Below are 18,339 nucleotides of genomic sequence, written 5' to 3'. Positions count from 1 at the left end.
GAGCTGGAGCAGTGCGTCTGAGGCTCTCTTTCAGTCCTCTTGGGCTTCTGACACTAAGACCTTATCATCTACAGATTGCAGGATGGTCCATTCCAGGGCTCCAACGAGGATTTTCTTAAGTCCAGAGCCAGGGTCTTCCTGAAGAAGGTGGCCGAGTTTTTGAATTCTTGGGCAATGAGTCCACAGTAACTGAGGTTTCCTCCTGTCTCTGGATCCTTTGGCCCAAAGGCAAACAGGGGTCTGCTTCCTGGAACAATTTGCAAAGGGGGAAACACATCTTTTGAGGTTCAGGCCGGTCAATCATTGGGCACTAGAGGAAAACAGACTCAAGAGAGTGGAAGGGCTGGGTACCACAAGTTGACCAGCAGGAGCGACCACACTGACTCGACGCAGGTCATGACTTCTCAACTGAGGCCAATGGGTTGCTCCCAGTTGAGCTGCACCCCAACACTATTCCTGCCTCCCACACCTGCGCAGTATCTTTCCCTATCCCTAGCCACACCTCACGGGCTACCAGACATTGCGGCTGTCTCTGGAGGCTCACTCCTAGCATGAGTTTACCAGCAGAGGGGCATGATACTGCCATTAGAGGGCGCCTGGAGAGGGTATTTTCCAAAGGGGGAATCCACAGTGTCAAGGTGGACATTTATTTGCTCTTCTAGCTCTGTCGGGAGATCGAACGCCAATAAATTACTAAAGTGGGGAACAGGGAGAGCCTTGTTTTCCATATGGAACCCCCAGCATCTGCTGAGACCATGGATTCTCAGGCCCAGCAAAAGCCGGGAAGGGCTGCACCTCCGATACCTTCATCGAACTCTGCTTCCTATGTTGCCCTGTCTTGAGGTCATGGGGCGACAGTTTCCACGAGGCTTTTCTTGGGAGTGTAGGTACCAACTCCTGCTCCCCAGGGTAGCCTGTCTGAAATTAGCCTGCGAGAAATGTGGGTAGAGGTGCACTCTCCTCTTCAGCAAGGCTCAGGAGATCCTAGTATCAGCACTTGAACAGGGCTGGGCCGCATCAAGGCAAGCACCTTCACCCCTGCAATATCCCTGGGGCCCATTCTTGAAAATTCTGAAAGTGCTGGGGAGTGGAAGCCTCGGGTTCCACGGGGCTGTCTCCGTGGGCACTGTGCCGTACAGAAGGGGGAGTGAGGTATCTTTAAGGGAGCCCAACTCTACAGGAAGGAGATTTAGGTAGGAAGCAGCTGAAAAAAAAATACCACTTGGAGCAGGGCATTAGTCCAGCAGATAAAGTGATTGTCTTGCACACTGCTGATGTTGGATCAATGGGCCCCCCTAGTTCCACTAGGTATGGTCCCTGAGCTAAGTCAGGAGTAAAGCCTGTGCATGTCTTGGTGTCGTGCTAACACTCAAAGAAAAGTGCTGCAAGCAGACAGGGCCGGCCTTTTCCCAGTGCCCTAAGGAAGGATTGCTCAAATTCTTAGAGGCCATAAGAGGGATTTCCCTGTTAGGTGGAAGGGGTGAGGGAGGGGAAGGGGGTGACAGCACTGGCTCTCCAGTTGTGACTCTGCCTGAGCAGTGACAGTCCACTTGGACAGTCCACAGTGGCCTGACTCAGGCCAGGACTTGGCTGCTGATTTGACACAAAAGTGTCCTGAAAATGTGTGTCAGAGTCCTCAGGAGGAAGAAGCCCACAGTGGGGGTCAAGAGGCAGGACACCCGGGGGGGGGGGGGGCAGAACCAGGCGGACCCTGCTCCCGAGCCCTCCACCTCCCTTGGTTGGCTGAGAGCCTGGGGCTGCCCCGCAGTCTATCCAGTTTCAGTCAATCTAAGGGCACTGAACTGGAGGCGAACATAGTGGAGATCATAAAGCCAGAGGAGCTGGAGGTGGTAACAGTCAAGAAGGACAAGCTGACGGTTTGGGGAAGACCATGCATCTGGAGGCAGAAATGTCCCCGAACACTGGGCAATGGGGATGTGGGGGGCAGAAATGTCCCCCAATAATAGACACTACTGGTATGGGAGGCAAAAAAAGGCCCCAAGCAGTAGGCACCAGTGACATGGGGTGCAGATGTTTCCCCTAACAATAGACAGCATGGTTCCGAGGACAGAAATGTTCACAATTACTCGGCACCAGGAATGAGCAGAGCTGAAATTTCCTCCAAAAAAAAAAAAACACTACGGATGTTGGGGAAAATTGTTTTCCAAACTAGACACAAGAGCTCTGGGATAAGAAATATCCCACAACAGAGAACAGAGCTCAGATAGGAGACATGTCCTCCAACACTACACAATAAGGAGTCCCAGGAGCAGATATACTCACCCCCATAGAAATAGTTCAAAGAGTAGCAATAATAAATGACCACCTCCCCACCCTCCACCTTAGACTATATCCCAGGAGAGAGGAGTGGAGAATGCCTCCTCACCCCTGCTTTCCCACCTAAATATTCAGATATGTCCGGTTTGTGCGCTGTCCTTGCATGGTCCAGGGCATTTTCCACTTTTTGAGTAAAAATTCTGTTCAGAAGGCCAGAGAGAAGTCTCAGGAGACTCAGTACAGGCTTGGGATGCATGAGGTCAAGAACGTTCCCTGGCACCACAGGGTCTCCTGATCACAAGGGCTGGAGCAAATAGAGATCCCCACAAACCCCAAACCTCTCAGGTATGTACACAGGCCATGAGGGTCAATGAAGCAGTACGTGGAAGGATCTCAGTGCTTAGTGGAAACACTCATTCAGAGCATCCGATTTTCAAAACGGCACTTGGGTACAACCATCTACCCCTCCTTAACCCAGGGAAACCGAGGCCACACTCAAACCTTTGGTTCATGGGCTACAGACCAAGCAAAAGTCTGAGCCGAGAGCTCCCCGTCCTCCTGTGCACTTTTTCTATTCTGGGAAAGGAAGTCCTGAAAAGGATGGAGGCTGGAACAGTCAGCAACTGAGTTCTAGGCACTACCTGGGACAGTTTAGGGGATCATGAATTGGTGGCAGAAGAGAGAGAGGGGAGAGGGCTGAATCAGTCTCCCTGACAGCCACTGTCCTGTTTCCAAGATTGTTTCTACAAATGGATGCATCCCAGCCTGTGTGGGTGTGTGGCATTGGGTGGGTGGGTCCTGCCAGGGAACGGCTCATGCTTCTTGATGAAGCATGAGCTGTCCTGTGGGGGTCTCACCATGGATCAGAACCTGACATGACATGCCCATGCCATGGTGCCTGTTGTGTCTACACCCCCTCTGCAGTGCCCACCGGGAAGAGCCCCTACCTTGCCCCCAATGCTTCATGGGTGCCAGGCCCCTTAGTGGCCATATCATGCCTCAGGAAAAGACCCTGCAAACCTCCAGGTATTTCCCAAACGTCTCAAGGACTGGATGGACTTTGCTGCCCAGAGCCTCACCCCAGTGTGGAACCCTTCACTGCCCACAGGGTCCCCAGACAGCACAAGCCCACAGTGACCCTATGCCCCACCATCAGAGATGGATTTGATTCTCAGACCATTGAAAGTGAGAGGGGGAGATGTCAGAGCTACAGGAGGCAGACCACTGGGGCCTGAATGTGCTCAGGGCAGGGAGGACAGGGGCACTCTGGGGTGCCATAGTGGGCACGGGCGATATGGGGGAGTTGGGGTTCCTTTCAGGCTGCAGGACTCGTGAGGGCAGCGTGGCCAGGCTGAGTGGCCCTAGTTGGGAGTGTGTGTATTGAGAGGTATTTCCAGAACAGGCCGGGAGCAACATGAGAGAAGCGTCCAGCTTCCCCAAGGCCAAGTCTGGTGTCCAGCTCCCAATAGGATGGACTGAGTGTCAGAGAAAGGGGCAGAGCTGGGATGGGGAGGTTCTGTGGGGTCATTAAGAGCCCTTCAGGGCTCAGAAAGGGAAGTCTTTGTGCAACATGGGAAACTGGTCAGGGACTGACTGGGTCTGCGGGCTCAAAAGCCCCACAAAGTGGCTGCTGCGAGTCTGGGAAGAAGCAGAGACAGGACAGAGAGAACGTGGACACCGGATAAGGCGGGAGCAAGAACTCTGCGGGCCTGAGGAGAGGAGAGAGGAAGGGCAGGGAGGGCAGGGGCTCCAAGGAGAGAAAGGAGAGGGGCCTGGGAAGTGAGGGGCGGTGGGGACAGCGACCAGAACAGCCCCTCTGCCAGGCTCGCTGGGCTCCCACAGCAGCAGCCAGGCCAGACCTAGGGGTGCTCAGGGGCTAATCCTGGCAGCTGCAGCCCAGCCTGGGCGTGGGGGGACGTGGTCTCTGGGAATGAGAAAGTCGTGGACTGAGCTACGGGAGACCGAAAAGGGTCAGTGCTCCTGGCCCACCGTGAGGCCCACAGAGTTCCAAGCCACCATCGTCGGTAGGGGGCAGTGCCCGAGGGTCCGGGTGGGGGTGGGGAGGCCCGTCAGGCCCACCAGGGCAGAGGCTGGTGCAGCCTTCATCCTGAGGTTGCCCCGGGAGCTCTAGATTTCCCTGGCCAATGGGGTTGCAGCCCCGAGGCCACGCCCCCTTCCCTGCCTATAAAAAAAGCTCGTGGCCCCGCCCCTCGGGGACCCTCTCTCAAGGATGCTTGAGGGAGAAGTGGCCCCATCACACCTTCCCCTGTTGACCCTTCGAGGGGTCATCTAGGGGTCACGTCCGGATGTTGACCTTTCTACAGGCCATCTACGGGTCACCTCTAGGGGTCATCTCTAGGGGATCGTTCGAAATTCGCAGAGCGCAACGGACGGTAAGAAAAGGCCCTGCGTTGGCCCTGCACTGGTCAGCGTATGGCCCCTAGGCCACAGGATCAAGCCCGGGCCCATTTCCAGCAAGTCTTCCGGCAGTTTTGTCCCCAGCAGCCTCTGTCCTCGTCAGGGTCTCCAGGACTCTGGGATGGGAGTCCTCAGAGAGCCCCTCCGGAAAGAACAGAATTTTAAAACATCAAGTGTATCTTATAAAGGCGGAAGATTGCTTGGCAAAGCGTCATTTTTTAGGGGACAGTGATTTGGGCTGGTGCACAGCACCAGGAGCTTGAAGCCTGTGATGTCTGAGGATTGCAAGGCGGGGAGGAGTGACTTCGAGTGTTGAGGGAGGGGCCCTGTGAATGGGGCACTGTGACAGGGGAGACAGGCAGGGAGCAGGAGCTGGGCGAGTCTCCCCGTCCCTCCACACCTGTGTCCTGCTCTGTGGGCAGCCATAGGAAATGGGGTCTGCTGTCCACTCCCCAGAATGTTACGACCATGAAAATGCAGAGAGCTCTAGGGCCGGGACATAGAACGCTTGTTTCTAGTTGTCCCTCGTGTCCCTGCCAGCACTGCCAGGAGGGCTCCAGTGGGTCCAAAGCAGGAAAGAATCTACTTAGTAAGGTGCCCGGAGCAGCAGATGGCGGTGAGAAATGAGCAGCCCCCGAGATGAGCAGGAGGAACCAAGAGTCGGGGCTGTGGACCATGAAGTTTGGGTGGGGTTGAAGGTCTGGGGTCCTTGACTGTCTGCTTCCTCTCAGGTTTACCGGCCTCTGGGTGCCCCCGAAACAGCCACATCGTTACAACATTTCCAAGGACAGGTGGAGGCAGGAGGTTCCAGGAACAACAGGTGAACCCAGAGAACAACTGCGGATGCGAGTGGGGGCTGAGGGGACTGAGCTGGGGTGAGAGAAGCGGGCGCAGCGCCGCCTGGAGTCTGAGGGCTGTGGGGTGTCCGGCCGGGAGCCCGGCCAGGCTCGAGTTGTGTCTCTGTAACAGTGGAAGGGGTCTGGGTAACATTCCCCAGTCTTGGAGCTGAGCGAGTCTCCTATCATCTCCAATTATCACCTATCATTCCAACTTGTCTTCACTGCGAGCCCACGAAAAGTTGCCGAACACGAAGAGTTTGGAGAGAGGGTGCAGGGGTTTGCTGGCCATCAGCTCCCCTCCACCCTGGGGTATTCTTGGGGCATAATAATCCAGTCTTCTTGGCTGTGACTTTCCTGCTCTGTGAAATGGGCTGGTGAGACCCCCTGTGAGGCCAAGAGCCTGCCTTGGGTGATGGCAGGAAGGACAGGTCAGAATGCCCTGATGGCTGTGGTGGCACTGACTGGCCCACACTACACAGAGGGGTCTGGAGTTGGCAGTTGCCAGGTAGGAGTCAGGGTCCGAGGCAGAGGGAGACCCAACTCCTAGGCTCTGGGACAAAGACGCCATGGGGGCCTGTGGGTGAGGGTCTGAGCCCTGCATCTCCTGGCTGGGATGTAGTCGGTCCTCCTGCCTGTCCTCACAGACACTGTCCTACCTCCCACAGATGCCGGTGCACGACGAAAAGGTGCAGTGCCAGTGGCCTCACTGGGGCCGATTCTTCTGGTACCTGGAAATGCACATAGCTGCCGAAAAGAGCACCTGGATGCCCGCTGTCACCTGGGCTCCAAGGAGAAGCAACTGTACCAGCAGATGCTGCGGCAAAAACAGCCCGTAGACCAGCTGCTGCAGGTGCCACCAAGGCAGCAGGCCCTGCTGGAGGCCACCATCAGGGAGCTGAGGGAGACCAGGTGAGAGAGGGTCCATGGGCTCTGGGGCAGCAAGGCCCTAGACCTGCCTCCTCAACTAGTGCCTTCACCCCAGGTGCTCTTCTGTGGGACTCAGCAGCAGAAACAGCAGCTGCGGAACCTGGTAAACTAGAAAGGAGTCCCGGAAAAGGGTGAGTGACAGGGAGAAGCCCCTGTGGGTCAGAGGGCGGGGCTACTGGGGAGGGGAGCCAGGTGGCCCCACCCCCAGCCCCCCACCTCCCCTGCTTGGCTGAGACCCTTATGCTGCCCCACATCCCATCCACTCCAAAGGGATTGGCGTGGAGACGAACAACACACAGGTGCTCCTGGACACAAAACGTGAGGAGCTGGAGGCCACAGACAAGGAGGAGGCACAGGAGGCCAGGCAGGAGGAGTGCCAGAGTCCAGGAACTGGAGGAGTCAGTCAAGTCCCAGGGGGCAGGGACCATGGCCTGTGTGAGATCCAGAGACACTCCTGTTGCTGTCCTTAAGGAAGAGGAGTCCACCGTCATCGGACCCAGGTCCTGTAATGACCCGCCGAAAATCCAGAAAACGCAGCTGGTCAGCAAGAGCTCCACTGGCAGCCTGACACCCAGCTGACACCTCGATTTTACTGCACCGACGCACCCTGCCGCTCTCACCCAATTGATCTAGCCCAGCCCCGTCCTCCCCATGCCACCCGAGTTCTGCCTTCCGCCTTGGCCCTTTGCTCTTCTCCCTCCACTAGAACCAGGGATATCCCTCACTGCAAGACCAGGGATCAGGGCAAAGGCACAACTATTCTCCATCTCAAGAAACTGGAGATCAGGGGGACAGTAAAGTCTCCATCCACTAGACCCCGAGATGTGGGGTAAGAAATGTCCCCACCCCAAGGCACCCCAGGGATCAGGGGGCACATTTTCCCCCTCCACTAGACCCCAGGAAATGGGGGTGCCAAAGATGCCCCCCCACTAGACGCCAGGGAACGGGGGGGCCAGAGATTCCCTCCCCCACTAGAGGGCAAGGATCAAGGGGGGGCCAGAGATGCCCCCCCACTAGACGCCAGGGATCAGGTGGGGCCAGAGTTTCCCCCCCCCCCACTAGAGGGCAAGGATCAAGGGAGGGCCAGAGATGCCCCCCCACTAGACGCCAGGGATCGGGGGGGGCCAGAGATTCCCCCCGCACTAGAGGGCAAGGATCAAGGGGGGGCCAGAGATGCCCCCCCACCACTAGACGCCAGGGATTGGGGGGGCCAGAGATTCCCTCCCCCACTAGCGGGCAAGGATCAAGGGGGGGCCAGAGATGCCCCCCCACTAGACGCCAGGGATCGGGGGGGCCAGAGATTCCCCCCGCACTAGAGGGCAAGGATCAAGGGAGGGCCAGAGATGCCCCCCCACTAGACGCCAGGGATCGGGGGGGGCCAGAGATTCCCCCCGCACTAGAGGGCAAGGATCAAGGGGGGGCCAGAGATGCCCCCCCACCACTAGACGCCAGGGATTGGGGGGGGCCAGAGATTCCCTCCCCCACTAGAGGGCAAGGATCAAGGGGGGGCCAGAGATGCCCCCCCTCCACTAGACACCAGGGATCGGGGGGGGCCAGAGATTCCCCCCCCCACTAGAGGGCATGGATCAACGGGGGGCCAGAGATGCCCCCCCACTAGACGCCAGGGATCGGGAGGGGCCAGAGATTCCCCCCCCACTAGAGGGCAAGGATCAAGGGGGGGCCAGAGATGTCCCCCCACTAGACGCCAGGGATCGGGGGTGGGCCAGAGATTCCCCCCCACTAGAGGGCAAGGATCAAGGGGGGGCCAGAGATGCCCCCCCACTAGACGCCCGGGATGGGGGGTCCAGTGATGCCTCCGCACCACTAGACACCAGGGATCGGGGGGGCCAGAGATGCCCCCCCAGCACTAGACGCCAGGGGTGGGGAGGCCAGTGATGCCTCCCCACCACTAGACGCCAGGGATCGGGGGGGCCAGAGATACCTCCCCACCACTAGACGCCTGGGATCGGGGGGGCCAGAGATGCCCCCCACCACTAGACGCCAGGATCGGGGGGTGCCGATGTGTCCCCTCACACTAGACCCCAGGTATTGGAGGGGCCGAGATGTCCCCCTCCACAAGATCTGAGGGATCAGGATGGCAGTTATATCCCGCCAGCACTAGCAAACAATGATTTGGAGGTCAGAAGTCACAACTCAGCTCTCCCCTCCCCATTGTGGGGTCCTGTTTCTGCGCATGACAGCCCTGAAGCTTGGGCACTGGTTCCATACAGTGACCGGATTCTACACACTCTTTGGGGCTGTTTGGGGACTTTGTATTGCTGGCTGAGAAGAGGGGAAGGAGGAAGGCGGGCTTTCTCCCTGACTGCCACTGTCTGATTTTCACGATTGTTGCAATAAATGGATCTATCCCAGGCCTGTGTGGGTGTGTGTGTCACTGGGCGGGGCAGGTCTGGCCAGTAGTTGACAATTGCTTCTAGATTGTGGGAAGCCTCTGCCATGTCACCATGCCAAGACACTTCACCTGCCTGCCCCTGTGTGAAGCCTGTCAATGACCCCAGGAGAGTCCACCCCAAGGGTTGAAGGTCTCAATCACGGATGCGTCCCCAGGAGGGAGGGCAGGATGCAGCACCCAGAGCCCTGCCTTCCACTGCAGCACCTCCGTGGCCTCCCCTGCCCCTGGAGCCTGTTTCCCCATTCCCCTCTGCAGTGGCACCAGGGACAGACCCCACTTTGCCCCCTAGTGGCCACATCAGGTTTCTCAGGATGGCCCTCCCCTTGATCATCCATTTGCTCCAGCAAGCCCAGTAATGTCTCCATTGGAGACTGTTGTTACTGTGTTTGGCATATCGAATACGTCATGGGGAGCTTGCCAGGCTCTGCCGTGCGGGCGAGATACCTCGGTAGCTTGCCGGGCTCTCAGAGAGGGACGGAGGAATCGAACTCGGGTCGGCCATGTTGGCTGCGTGCAAGGCAAAAGACTTGAAATTGCTCCTGCAGCAGGTGGGTCCAAGATGCTGTCCCCTCAGCCAGGCTCCCCCTGGATGGCATCCACCCCAGCAGAAAGACAGTGTGTTATCAGTGGAGCAGAATGGGGCCATGGATGGAACATGTTTCTAGTGTCCCCGAGTCTGTACGGAGCTGATCCCTGATAATAGCGCCCCACTTCTTTGTGGACCATCATGTTCCGTAATACAAGTCCCACTGCCACCATCACAGCACGGTCAGACCCCATGTAATAGAGAACCAGGCCCTGACTCCTCTTTGTTCCTGCACGCCTGGACCTGGTGGGACAGCCTTGGCTGAGTGACACGCTACTGGTGACAAGAAGTGCGTCCAGGTCCATGTGTCAGACCAGATGGCAAAGACTCAAAGGGAAGAGCCATCCTGTTTCAATCATTTCCACGAATTTGGTCAGCCATGCCCCTTCCTGACAGTCACATTTCTACTGGGAGTCACACTCCTGGTAAGGCTGGCCAGGGCAGGCACAGGCAGCTCCTTGTTTACCCCTCGGTGCCCAGTTCATAGCCCTGCCCCTCTACCTGCACCATGGACCTGGGGCCGCCCATTCACTCTCACGGTTCTGCACACCTCACACATGTCCTGCACACCCTCTCGCAGCCTCTACTGGGGCTCTGGGCTTAGCTCCCCGTGTCCGGCCTCTGGGTCCCTGGGCTCTGGAAACACCAAGTCTAGGTTTGCCTTGAGGTTTGGGGAGCTGGGAGAGTGTGGGGATCAGCAGCTTGACCCCTCTCACCCCTTGCCGGTGGGAGAGCTGTTCTCCCATTGAATGACTCTCTTGGGAGTTTTTCCACTTAGGATCTTACAGAGTCTCACCCAGACACAGGTGCCACCCAAGAATTTGCTGGAAGCATCCTAGTGTATTCCATGTGTGCAGGCTCTATCCAGCTACCCCCAAACGGGCATTAGCAGGTCACAGCATAATTATGTAGGTTGTTTACAGGCTACCTCGATTCTGTGGTAACAACTTTCATCTAACATACAGTGGTGCCTAGTGCTCTCAGGTGCTCCCACAGCGGTGACTCCAGTTTCTAAGCTCCAGTGTTCGAGCGTTCCCGTGAGCCTCTTCCATCCCTGCTCGGGCAAACTGCTCTCCCTTACACTCTTGCTCGGTGAGAGATTTGGGAAGCCCATCCAGGCCAGACAGAGCGAAGGAGACAGATAAAGCTACGGAAATAGAAGTAGCTTACTGGGGGCCCTCCTTGGCGGACCTCAGGTGAGGCAGTGGTACACCCGTGCCCTGGGTTAGACCAAAGGGGCTTTTAAGTTGTCTTGGTCTGGTCCTAGTCATCTGTTCATGAGTCAATGGTGAGGAACCTGGAATGCAGCCTGGTGGCTTCCTGTCACCAGGTGGGCGATAAGTCTTTCTTCCTCACCTGGGACAAGGTGATCTCTGACTCCAGGAATGTGGCTGTCCACTCAGCTGGTTGCTATTTGGTTTTGGTCACCATTTTGTCAGAGCAAACCTCACATTTGTTTCTTGTCAAATTTAGTCATTCCTGCCACTGGCCAAGCAATTGAAAGCGGAGATAGACAAATGGGACTATCTTAAACTAAGAAACTTCTGCACCTCAAAAGAAACAGTGACCAAAATACAAAGACAGCCTACAGAATGGGAAAGGATATTTGCCAAATACGCATCCGATAAGGGGTTGATTTATCAAGGATATACAAAGTACTGGTTGAACTCCACAAGAAGAAAACATCCAACCCCATTAAAAAAAATGGGCAGATTAAATGAATAGAAACTTTCACAAAGAAGAAATCCAAATGGCTAAACGGCACATGAGAAAATACTCCACATCATTAATCATCAGGGAGATGCAGATCAAAACCACAATGAGATATCATTTCACACCACAAAGCCTGGCCCATATCCACAAGAATAAAAGCAACCGGTGCTGGCACGGATGTGGCGAGAAAGGGACCCTCCTTCACTGCTGTTGGGAATGCCGACTGGTTCAGCCCTTTTGGAAAACAGTATGGACGATTCTCAAAAAATTAGAAATTGAGTTTCCATTTGACCCAGCAATACCACTCCTGGGAATATATCCCAGAGAGGCAATAAAGTATAGTCGAAATGACATCTGCACTTGTTTGTTCACTGCAGCACTCTACAATAGCCAGAAACTGGAAGAAACCTGAGTGCCCAGGAACAGATGACTGGTTAAAGAAACTTTGGTACATCTACACAATGGAGTACCATGTAGCTGTTAGAAAAGATGAAGTCATGAAATTTACATACAAGTGGTACTACATGAAAAGTATCACGCTAAGTGAAATGAGTCAGAAAGAGAGGGATAGACATAGAAAGATTGCATTCATCTGGGGAACATAAAGCAACAAAATAGTAGACTAACACCCAAGATTGGCCAAGATTAGTACCAGGAATTTTACTCCATGGCTTGGAGGCCAGCCACACATGCTAGGGGCAAAGGGAGCTCAGATAGAGAAGGGAACACCAAATAAAGGGTGTTGGGAGGATCCTCCCAGGATGAGAGAAGCAGGCTAAAAGTAGATAGACCGAACATGATTGTCACCCATTGCCTTTTTTGCAAACCACAACACCCAATAAGAGAGAGAGAACCAAAGGGAATGCCCTGCCACAGAGGCAGGGTGGGATGTGGGGGATGAGGGGTAGGGGGAATACTGGGATCCGTGTTGGTGGGAAATGGGAACTGGTGGAGGGATGGGTATTTGATCATTGTAAAATTGAAACCCAAACACAAAAGTTTGTAAGTTTACAACTGTACCTCAGGATGCCTCTCTAATAAAAATAAAAAAAAATTAAAAATATAAATTACACACACACACACACACACACACACACACACAAGAAACAGTGATGAGGGGTACAGGCAGTTACTGGCTGTTAGAAGTTAGGGGGAGTGGTCAGCTCTTTCAGCCCAGATTCTGTTTTGAACACGTGATCCCTTCATATCTTACTGAGTAAGTTTCTTTCAAGAAAACTATCTTGCAGGATTAGAGAGGTAGTCCAGAGGGTAGGGCATTTGCCCTGTGGACCAGCCAATCCAGATGTGACCCAGGGCACCCCATATGATCCCGAAACCCCACCAGGAGTCGTCCCTGAGTACAGAGCCAGGAGTGAGGCCTGAGCAACACTGGGTATGTCCCTCCAAAAATCTCCAAGTATGCGAAAAAGAGGAGGGGGAAGATGGGAGGGACGGTTCTTATTGCAGTGGGACTCGCTGGAGAATTTGGGAATTTCACACGCACCATTGTAAACTGGTATTCCTTTCGGGATGCAATGTAGAAAAATCAACGGTAAGTTAAAATTTTAATTTTGAAAAAGATACAAGAGGTCGGCAGATAGTAGAGCGGGAAGGGCACTTGGGCTCTCTGACTTCAATCTCTGGCATCCCATAGAGTCCCTTGAGCATGGCTGGGACTGATCCCTGCTGTGGTTCCAAAACCAAAGAAGCAAACAAACAAGGAAATGTAATATATCAAAAGCTAGAACAGGTGGTGAGGTGTCTGCTTTGCATATTTCTATCCTGGGTTGATTCCTGGCACCTCCTATGGATCCTTGAGCACCATTAGGGGTGATCCCTGAACACAGGACAGGAGACAGGGTCCCCAGTCAAGGGAGGTCTCATCTTTTAGGCCACTGGAGCAATACCATGGGGGCCTGCACAGGGGACAGATTGCCCAAGTGCTGTCAGCCTTGGGCCTGGCAGTCGGTACTTGACCTCCACATCCCTGGACCCAGAGCAGGATGTCCTGGCTGCCTGTCCTCACTTCCAGCCTTGCGCCCACAGGTGGGACTGCAGGACAAACAGGTGAGTGTCTGCGGCAGCAACAGGAGTAGGTTCTCGGCCTCCCGCAGTAGGACGTGGCCTCTGACCAGTGTTGGTCTCTGAGAATGAGCAGGAGGAGGAGCAGGTGCGACTGCAGAGCCAACTCCAGATCAGCTGCAAGGGGAGTGAATCAGGACAAGGTGGATATGGAGAAATGACAGAAGGTGCCGGGGGAGACCCACTGTGAGGGTAGGAGCCCGCCTGGGGTGGTGGGAGGAAGGACAGGCCAGGACGCCGCCCACTATAATGTATCAAAATCTAGAAGAGGCTAGAGGGGTTGTGGGGGTGCGGACTGGCCCTCACTGCACAGAGAGGGTCCTAGTAGCGGGAAGGCTGCTGGGTCGAGGTAGGGGTAGGCCCCATCTCTAAAGCCTTGGGAGAAAGGCCCCCAGGGGAATGTGCAGGGCACAGGTTACCCGATGTGCTGTTTTCCTTGGGCCTGTGTGTGAGTGTCTGGGCCCTGAATGTTGTGGCTGGGATTTGGACAGGCTTCGACCTTTTTCATGACATAGATGTGCATGCAAGACCAGAAGGTGCAGTGCCTGCAGCCTGGAATGCTTCTGCTGGTACCAAAAGCAGCACACAGCGGCAACCCCACACCTTGATGTCCCACTCAACAGGGCTCCAAGGTTGAGCAGGTGCTGAGGCACAAGCAGATCATGGACCAGCTGTAGCAGGTGCTAACAAGGCAGCAGGCCCTGCTGGAGGCCACCTTCAGGGAGCTGAGGGAATCCCTGGTGAGGGGGTGGGCAGGGGCTCAGGGACAAGAAGGCACATCCGGTCCTAGACCTGCCTACTCACCAGGTGCCTTCATCTTTAGGGGATCCTCAGTCCTGAAATCAGGAGCAACTGAGCCCCAGGCCTTGCTGGAATCCCAAGGGTACCCTGAAGAGGGTGAGTGGTGGGGTCAGTCTGCAGGAGGGAGAAGTGCCTGTTGGGGATCTGGAGGTGGGGCTATAGGGAGGTGGAGCCAGGCGGGACCCCTGAGATGCATCCAACTTCCTTGCTTGGCTGAGACCCTGGAGTGCCCCACATTCAATCCAGTGTCGAAGAACACGGAGTTGGAGGTGAACATAGTGGAGGTTTGTGAGACCATGACCTCTATGGAACTCGAGGTGATGGTCATGAAGGACAGGCTGGTGGCGTGTGAGAAGACTAAGCATCTGGATGACTAAGGTCTGAGATTAAGGTCTGGCGTCCAGACCCGGGGAGCAGGATCATGGATTGTGTGAAGAACCCAGAGAGGCCCTCCTGTTCCTGTCTGTGAGGAACAGGAGGCCGCAGACCTCAGACCCGGGTCCTGTAATGACCTGCCCCCAAATAACCAGAATCCAGTTCGTCCACTCGAGTTCTGCTGGACAACTTGTTCACCATTAATCCACTTTTTCTACCCTGATGATGTACCCTGTGTTCTTCAATTCCAACTAATCTAGCCCTGATCCAGTTCTTCCCACCCTCCTCCTTCCTCCCTCCTCCCCACTCTTCCACTTTCCCTCAGCACTAGACCCTAGGGATCAAGGGGGCAGAAAGGTCCCCCAACACTAGACCGCAGGGATCAGTGGGACAAAAATGTCTCCTACCTCTAGGCACCAGGGATGTTGGGAGCAGAAATTTAAACTGGGCCACACTCCAACCTCAGTCATGATAGCTTCAAAAGCCAAACAAGGGCTGAGGTGGGAGCTCTCCCTCCCCAGTACACAGCCCCGTTTCTGCATATGGCAGCCCTGAAGCTAATGGGAGCTGGAAACATCGAGCAACCAGTTCTAGACACTCTTTGGGGGCTGTTTGGGCACTAATGAATTGAGGAGAGGAGAGAGGAAGGAGGCATGCTGGATCACTCTCTGACAGTCACTGTCCTATTTCCAAGCTTGTTTCAATAAATGGATCCATCCTAGGCCGTGTGGGTATGTGTCTTGGGCGAGATGGGTCCTGCCGGCAGTTGGCAGTTGCTTCTAGATTGTGGGTTTCCCTTGTCATGAGATTCACCATGTCTAGAGCCTGTCACCTGCATGCCCCTGAAAAGGGTCAAACAGAATTCTTACTCACCTGTAACTCCGTCTTTTACCTACCCTGTCAAAATCATATTCATCTACCCCAATCTTGTCTTTCTTCCCTCTTCCTTCCCGCCATTCTCCTCTCCCCCTCCTCCTTCCTGCCCCCTCCCTTCTCCCCTCCTCTGCCCCTTCCCATTGAGGAATGGGGCTATGGGACTATGAGGCTCTGCGGCTACACAAAGCAATTGCAGACGTGCCCCCATGGCAGGGATGCTGCGTACTAGGAGTGGCGAGATGACCCAAACAGAACAACATTGAGACTCGTACTCTGCATGTAAAAAAGTTACACAGCCTCCAAAGAGGCTCAGATAGAGCAGAGAGCACCAAATAAAGGGTGTTGGGAGGATCCTCCCAGGGTGGGAGAAGCATGCTGAAAGTAGACTATAGACCAAGCATGATTGCCACTCAGTGACTCTCTTGCAAACCACAGCACGCAAAAGGAGAAAGAGAACAAGTGGGAATGCCCTTCCACAGAGGCAGGGTGGGGAGGGGGGGTGGGGGGTGGGAGGGATGCTGGGACCCGTGGTGGTGGAGGATGGGTGCTGGTGGAGGGATGGTTACTTGATCGTTGTGTGACTGAATACCAAGCAGAAAAATTTGTAAGTCTATAACTGTACCTCATGGTGTTTCACTAATAAAAAAATTTAAAAAAATACTTGGATAAAAAAAGTTACACAGCCGCCAACACATCCATATATGCAGAAACAAACTCAAAACATGAAATAAAAACCCAATCAAAAAATAAATCCAAAGAAATAAATTTCAATTTTTAATATGAAATATAGAGATCGTGGGGTCTCACCATGTTTCGCGCTTTTCCCTATCCCTCCCCGAGCGCGCCCCTCTTAGCCTTTCCAGAGGGTTCAGGGCTTCTTTCTTATGGTCTTTATACGGATGCCACTCAGCTTGGAAACTGCTCCTGAACTGTTCAGTGGTTCTGAGCAAGAGATTTAATCCACTGCTTCTTGCAAGTCAGAGGATGGGGTCCCATCCGATAGGCAGAAAGGCTGGGGTCGCGAACGTTACAGTGGGTTTTCACACCAAAATCTAGAGTCGCAAAAGTTAGATGTGGATTTTCACATAATCCCAGGGACTGTGCCATCTGGGCAATTGGTAGCCACTGGGGCCCTTTGTTAGTCATCAGTTTCACCCCTGAATGGGGACCTGGAGGTAGATAGTTTGTTTACCTCTGTGGCACAGCGAGAGATCAGAGCCCCCTGCCTCAGAGACAGGTATGCCCAGACCTCTGCCAATGGCCCTACTCAGGGTCAGGGCACCTAGAGCCTGGTGCCCTTTCTCAGGCACTAAGAGGATCAACCTCAATGCCTCTGGAGCCCTACTGCTGATTTGAGAGGGCTTCTTTTAGGTTATTTGTTTTTCTTTTTTTCACTTCTAAATGCTCATTCTTCCAGGAGGTCTGGTGCCCAGCCTCAACCAAGAGCTGGAGCAGAGCCTCTGAGGCTCTCTTTCAGTCCTCTTGGCTTCTGACACTAGGACCGAATCATCTACAGACTGCAGGATGGTGCATTCCAGGCCTCCAACAAGGATTTCCTTAAGTCCAGAGCCAGGGTCTTCCTGAAGAAGGTGGCCAAGTTTTTGAATCCTTGGGCAACGGGTCCACACTAACTGAGGATTCCTCCTGTCTCTGGATCCTTTGGCCCAAAGGCAAACGGGGGTCTGCTTCCTGGAACAATTTGCAAAGGGAGAAACACATCTTTTGAGGTTCAAGCCTGTCAGTCATTGGGCACTAGAGGAAAACAGACTTGAGAGAGTGCAAGGTATGGGTACCACAAGGTGACCAGCAGGACCGACCACACTGACTCGGCGCAGGTCATGACTTCTCAACTGAGGCCAATGGGTTGCTCCCAGTTGAGCTGCATCCCACCACTATTCCTGCCTCCCAGACCTGCGCAGTATCTTTCCCTATCCCTAGCCACACCTCATGAGTTACCTGACATTGAGGCTGTCTCTAGAGGCTCACTCCTACCATGAGTTTACCAGCAGAGGGGCATGATACTGCCATTAGAGGGCGCCTGGAGAGGGTATTTTCCAAAGTGGGAATACACAGTGTCAAGGTGGACATTTATTTGTGCTTCTAGCTCTGTCGGAAGCTCTAACACCAATAAGATACTAAAGTGGGGAACAGGGAGAACCTTGTTTTCCATATGGAACCCCCAGCATCTGCTGAGACCATGGATTCTCGTGTCCAGCAAAAGCAGGGAAGGGCTGCACCTCCGATACCTTCAACGACCTCTGCTTCCTATGTTGCCCTGTCTTGGGGGTCATGGGTCGAACGTTTTCACGAGGCTTTTCTTGGGAGTGTAGGTACCAAGTTACCCTGCCTTCCCTGCCTGCCTTGGGACTCCCTGTGACTCTGTCAGACTGTCCAAGTGGTCCTGGTGTCAGTAAACATTTCTGGAAGCTACCCAACTTTGAATGTCTGCCACTCCCATTCACAGAGGGTCACAGCTTGTCTGCTGTCATATTGGCACTTTGTTCTCTCCTGCAGTTTGGCATGGCCCTCTGGGCCAATGATCTGGGGCCTGCCTTCTGCCCCTCCCCATGCTCCACCCCTGAGTCCGGCTCCTGCTCTGGCTCCCCTCTTTCTCCTTGCCCCTTGTCTGCCCTGCCAGTTCTCGCCGCCTCTAGACCAAGGGCACACTGGAGGTGCTCGGGTCTGGCCTTAACAACTCTACTGGGGTAGTGCTGTCTCCATTGGACGAGTGGCAGTGCCACCCAGCTGCCATGCTCTCTGCCAACTCCTCCTGTGCACTAGGTGCCACTGCTTAGGTGTTGCTCTTTTTCCTTTTGGTCTTGTCTTGCTTTCTCCCCTGCTTGGTAGTGAGTTTTGTTGTTTCACAAGTGAGAATTGCAGCACTAATATAACCTTGAGTTTTCAACGAGTATGAACACATACGAACTTTGCCAAAATTTCTGCATAAAGCTAACTAAAAACCAAGCAGCAGGGACTGCAGTGATAGCACAGTGAGTAGGGTGTTTGCCTTGCACGGGGCTGACCTGGATTTG

At 54.5% G+C, this 18,339-nt stretch overlaps 1 protein-coding gene across 1 annotated transcript in view; it reads left to right on the top strand.

Moving 5' to 3' along the window:
- Positions 1 to 13,932, top strand: part of LOC130026621 (polypeptide N-acetylgalactosaminyltransferase 12-like) — a 201,987-nt gene extending 188,055 nt beyond the window's left edge. Inside the window, exon 11 of the mRNA XM_056117457.1 lies at positions 13,879 to 13,932. Within this exon, the coding sequence (XP_055973432.1) occupies positions 13,879 to 13,932 (54 nt within the window). The remainder of the gene's footprint in view (positions 1 to 13,878) is intronic.
- The last annotated feature ends 4,407 nt before the right edge of the window (positions 13,933 to 18,339 follow it).

This window comes from Sorex fumeus, unplaced genomic scaffold, assembly GCF_029834395.1.
Source record: "Sorex fumeus unplaced genomic scaffold, SorFum_2.1 ptg000034l, whole genome shotgun sequence".
Classification (NCBI taxonomy): domain Eukaryota; kingdom Metazoa; phylum Chordata; class Mammalia; order Eulipotyphla; family Soricidae; genus Sorex; species Sorex fumeus.
Note: the sequence above shows the minus strand (reverse complement) of the source record. Positions and strands in the feature narration are given on the sequence as shown.